General features: G+C 44.6%; 1 protein-coding gene across 1 annotated transcript; it reads right to left on the reverse strand.

The window, feature by feature from the left end:
* Window positions 1–977: 977 nt before the first annotated feature.
* Window positions 978–5,019, reverse strand: LOC111256766. The gene is made up of 2 exons (XM_022825284.1): window positions 4,319–5,019; window positions 978–1,491 (listed from the first exon to the last, which is right to left on the reverse strand). The coding sequence occupies exons 1-2, from the start codon at window positions 5,017–5,019 to the stop codon at window positions 978–980; spliced, it is 1,215 nt and encodes a 404-aa protein (XP_022681019.1).
* Window positions 5,020–5,372: the final 353 nt, after the last annotated feature.

The raw sequence follows: 5,372 nt of genomic DNA on the forward strand, positions 1-5,372 counted from the left end.
TGAGGGCACTAGATCAGGCAGGCGTAGAGCTTGGAAAATTTAAAACCAAAGCTGCCTAGAGAAGACACAACTGACCAGAAGGTGTTGAATAATCTCCTCTTCCTAGTCATTCCTGGTCACAAAAAGGGCAAGCAGCTGAGTGAGGCAAACCTCTTTTAGCAAGATGATTGCTAGCCAAATGAAGAATTTACATAGAAGGGGAGCCCAACTCTTCCAAGTCCTTTTCCAAGGTGCAAATTTGATGGTTCCGAACAAAAAAGGCGGCATAAGTAATCTTATAAAAATTTTCAATTTATTATATTTTAATAAAAAATTAGTGGTCGGAGACATACATATTGGAGTCTGTTTCATATGCAAAACGGCAAGTACTTTTTACAGGAGGAAATACTGACAAACATATAATTTGGATCGACTAACAAACATAAACAGAATATTAATTGAGACTAACCAGCTGATGAGTAAGATAGTTATTTACCTGTTGTATTATTTAAGGGCTCTAATTGAACCTGATGAAGTGGCAGTTAAAGAAAGCCAAACAATTTCCTCGCTGAGTAAAATGAAGATGACTTTCAAATATGAATAACTTGCTATATAAATCCAGCATGTAAAGTGACCCACACTCATACAAACCCGATAATATTAACTTAGAGACTCCATATAAAAAATTTTTATACATTCCGCTATGATGCATGGTAAGAATCACAACCCGCAAGACGAGCAGCAGCGGGTCGCAGTTTTCCTCTACCATTTGATTGGGCTAAACAAATTCAATAACTATTCACCGCAGCAATATCCACCATCACTAATCAATTTTTTGGGTTCGAAAATGATAAAAAACGAGCTTATAACCATGAGATCTATGATTCAACATGCATGATACATAATGAGCGAATATTCATCACACGAACATCAAATATTTCAAAATGAACATATAAATGCAATTTTCTGTTTTGGGGACACAAATGAATCGTCACGGATCATGACACGTCAAATAGTGATTCATCGCTATCATAGTCATGAAACCACCCAGATGGAAGTCTGAGATTTTTTATCCTATAGCACTTGTTCCTCAGCAACTTCTCGTCCCACCGGTCTTGGTAGTGCACGTCACTAATGTTCAGAGACTTGAGGCTAGGGCAGTTGTCGACAATCTGCATCACCACATCCTTGGTTAAGCTGTCACCAGAAAGTTCGACAGAGTGTAGGCCGTGCATCATTGGAATTGAAAAATGCGTTGGGCTGTCAGAGCCCTGCTTTTTGCCAGCACAGCGCACCGTGAAATGCTGTAGATGGCAGCAAGCTTTACAAGTGGATTGGAACAGCTCCACCAAGGAATTGGTAAATGGTTGTTCTGACTTGGTGTCAATGGCATCATATTTTAGCACTAGCTCTAGCTCCTCGAGCAGAGGGAATTTCTTGATCAGCTCAGCAAATACTTCAGAGGACACATCGTAATGTGATGCCACACGGAGGCTTTTCATAGATGACGCCCTGCAAAATTCCATCATTTCTTTAGATAAAGGCATAAAGCGCAGGATTAAAATATTGGATTACTGTTTTTCATCTGATTACGCCATATGCATTGCATGATGCAAAAAGGTCGGAATTTTATCCTTTTCCAAAAAAAAAAGTATAAACCAAAAAAGGAAAACTGTAAAGCAAGGACACAAATGATGAATGAACTTTAATCGCAAGAACCATGGTTTCTTGCATTCTGCCATATGTAAAATACATGTATAGATCAATTGATGCACTACCCTTTTTTATGCGGCAACTAACTATTTTAATAGTGTCATGTTAAAATGAGATGAGAAGAAAATATATAATTAAAATCATGAACTTGGTGCGTGCTTTTATGTAACAAGATAGAATTTCATCTTCGCTACCAATGGACGACTTACGTGAATCTGATGCGGCACCTGCACTGTCACCCTTTCACATAATTTCATCTTCCAGAGTACCAAGTACCTCTATGTTTGATATACTTGTTTGTACAATAACAAAATTTCAGCATTTATTAGATACCAATCATGTCAGATAATAGGGCTTTTACGTCTAACCTGGAAGCTAATAATGGTTCCCATAACCTTGTTCTGAATTGCTTGTATACAACACTTGTTTATTTTTGAAACTATATCTCTTGGCAAGTTGAATTGAGATATTTTGGTTAGGTTATCTTCTGAGCCTCTATGTTCTGCCACCAAATGTTCTAAATTAAAGGACTATGAATCCCTGAGGATATCTGTGACATAACATCTGATTTAACCACTCAAAGAACTTTCTGCATCTGTATTTAGCAACAGAATTCAAACCATATTAGGTAGAGCCTTCTACCTTGCGACAAAGAGACGGTTTCCACAATGACATACTTGTGCAACTTTTCATTATACACTTTAGCATATATATATCACTTACTGTTTATCGGCATACTTCCTTATAATCATAGATTTCATTCCATTGATGTACATTTTTATATACAACACCGTATTGTGTGCCGAGGCTCCACAAATACTGTTCTCACTTGTTTATAGCTGTTGGGTTTTCACCAACATCTAACACAGGCGAACACTAGAAACTCAATAAAACAAAAGTTTCCCTAGAACGTGACAGCTTAGAATTTCCTTTTTTCGGTTTCTCATGTTACAAAATTCTATCACAGGTGTATGATTGTATATATGTTCTGAAGCATCTAATCAGCCAGATGTGCAAGCTCTCCAATCTTGTACACGTTCCGGACTCATTGCACTAGCATGCATACTCCTAACAAAAACTAGCATATTAAATCACAAACGATAACATGAACTTGCATACACACGCATAAGAGCAACTCCAAGAGTATGCTAAAAAATTCTCCCCCAAAACGAGTTATTGGGGGCTATGCTAAAAAAAATTTCCCCTAAAAACGTATCAGCCCACAGCAGATCGCTAAAAATTACCCCCAATAATTCAAAACAGGTCACGTCATCGTATTGGACTCATTAGGATCCGTGCTTTTTTTCCCACCACCGTGACCAGAAGCCCCTCGCCGGCGTCGAGTTCCAGATCTGCCTTGTGTTCTTGGACTCGATCGAGGACGAGTCCATCTATCTTCCCCTTTATCTTCCTCTACTTCTTGTCCACCGAAGCATCTTCATCGATGTGCACAGAAATTCCTTTACTGCGTATAGCAATTCCTCCGCTTCGAGCTCCAGGTCGACGCGAATCCTCTTCTTGCCTGCAAGCTCGCCGCCGCTACCTTGCCTGCAATTTTCCTTCCATCGCATGCAATGCAATGATTCCATTACGCATCCACGGCTCAATGGATCTGACCTTGAGGCGTCCAATTTATGCTCAGCTTGGTTCTCTGGGCAAAAAAGCATCAATTAATCTATCAGCTGCCAGCCTTTTGATGCACGGCCATGAGCATGGCATGTGGTGTGGCTCTGGTCGACAGCACCCAGGCGCACAGGCCGCCGACGCCATGCGTGCATGGAGTTGCCGTGCGTGCATACGTGGGAGACGGTGCCTCAGACCTGCTGCGGGACACCGGCTGGAGTCTCAGACCTTATTTATTCATATACGCCGGGAGAGGAGGGCCGCCACCGGGACACCATCGGGAGAGGAGCGCCGCCTTCGGGAGAGGAGGGCGCCGCCGGGAGAGCAGCGCTGCCGCCACTGGAACCAATACCGGGAGAGGAGCGCGCAAAGGGGGCGCGGGAATGGAGGTTGGGGGGATTGGGGGAAGGCCGCACGTCGCTAAAATATGCAGGGTGAAGGGATGTTTTTTTGCATCGCTATTTTTTTGGGAGTTTTGGGTGGACTGTTGGAGTTCGTTTTTTCTCTTTTTTTCCTTAAAAAAAGTATTGGGGATAAGATTAGCATCCTCTTGGAGTTGCTCTAAATGCAATTAATGGAAACTACGCCTACCAAAACCTAGCTTCCAGCAAGTAGACACTTGTAATGCTGCATAGCACCACGCATACGCATATACACAAACGAGTTCATCACCTGACCACAGATTCAGCAAACTTCTGCTACGAGTCTATGGCACTAGCAAATAAATCACAAACCTTTTCCTACTATCAAGATTAATTTCCAACAAAAGTAACTATATCAGATGAACACTTGTTCGCCTAATCGTAAGGAAAATTCCCTCAAACTGATGAAGTGTATATATGGAAGAACTAACGCTTGAAACATTATGTGACAATTTAATTTTACTATGTTACTAGTTTGCTTGGAATAACTAGAAGTAGGATTTTTAATTCAGTGGAGTAATAGCTAGTAAAAATAACTCGGAGCCCCATATGCTATCGAAGAGAAAAGAACAAGCCCGAACCTGTCGGCGAGGTAGAGCAGGACCTCAACGTCGGCGCGGCCCCAGAAAGCCTCGCACTTTCCTGAGCTGCGGTCGACGGCAGCTAGCGCCATCGCCTTCCATGCCGACGAGTCGTCGCAGTCCTTGCTGGGCGTTTTCTCCTCGCAGATACGAATAGGAACAGGAAGGTCGTCGTCGTCGCCGCCGAACAAGCTCCACATACTTTCTTCGTCGCTGGTGTCTTCATCGTCGTCGACCTCCAACGTGAAGTCGTCCCGCGCGGTCGTCAGATCGATCTGCCCGCCTCGAAGGTCGTCGTCGTCGCCGCCGAACAAGTTCCACATGCTTTCTTCGTCGCTGGTGTCTTCATCGTCGTCGACCTCCAACGTGAAGTCGTCCGGCGCGGTCGTCAGATCGATCTGCCCGCCTTGAAGGTCGTCGTCGTCGCCGCCGAACAAGCTCCACATGCTTTCTTCGTCGCTGGTGTCTTCATCGTCGTCGACCTCCACCGTGAAGTCGTCCGGCGCGGTCGTCAGATCGATCTGCCGCCAGAAGGCGGGCTCGTGGCGCGCGAGTCGCCACCACGGAGCGCACGCGAGCCCAGCGCCGGAGAGGACCTCGCGCTGCCCCAACGCGGTGAAGACAGACCACAGGACGTCTCGTGGAAGGCCAGCCCAGCCACTCGCCGGCGGCGGCTGCGGCGCGGAGGAAGAGAAGACCATCCTGCGTGCATGCTAGGTTTCTTTAATGCTGGTAAGGCACGTACGGTGATGAGTTGTTTATTTATAAAAAAAATCCTACGTATCCCGGCCCATGTTGGCCGTAAGGGAAGTGGTTCTTTATGCAGCTTGGGGGGGCCCAAAATCATGGACCCCCACCCAACAAGTATGCAGATATTGTCGCCTGAAGAGAACGAACTTTTTTTTATTTTTATATTTTTTTGATTTTGCATAAATATATAGTCGGATCGAAAAATTGTAGATTTGGGCTATTACCGCAGGCCCAGGCGGCGGAAGGGCCTTACCGCCGCCTCGAGGCGCCGACCCCGCCGGCCCATGTCATTACCGCCGGCCCA

This window comes from Setaria italica, chromosome III, assembly GCF_000263155.2.
Source record: "Setaria italica strain Yugu1 chromosome III, Setaria_italica_v2.0, whole genome shotgun sequence".
Classification (NCBI taxonomy): domain Eukaryota; kingdom Viridiplantae; phylum Streptophyta; class Magnoliopsida; order Poales; family Poaceae; genus Setaria; species Setaria italica.

Excerpts from the sequence above, each read along its gene's own strand:
- LOC111256766 (XM_022825284.1), bottom strand. The coding sequence starts at position 5,019 with ATGGTCTTCTCTTCCTCCGCGCCGCAGCCGCCGCCGGCGAGTGGCTGG. Across the intron at positions 1,492-4,318 it reads CTGCTCTACCTCGCCGACAG|GGCGTCATCTATGAAAAGCC; the intron begins GTTCGGGCTTGT and ends GGAATTTTGCAG.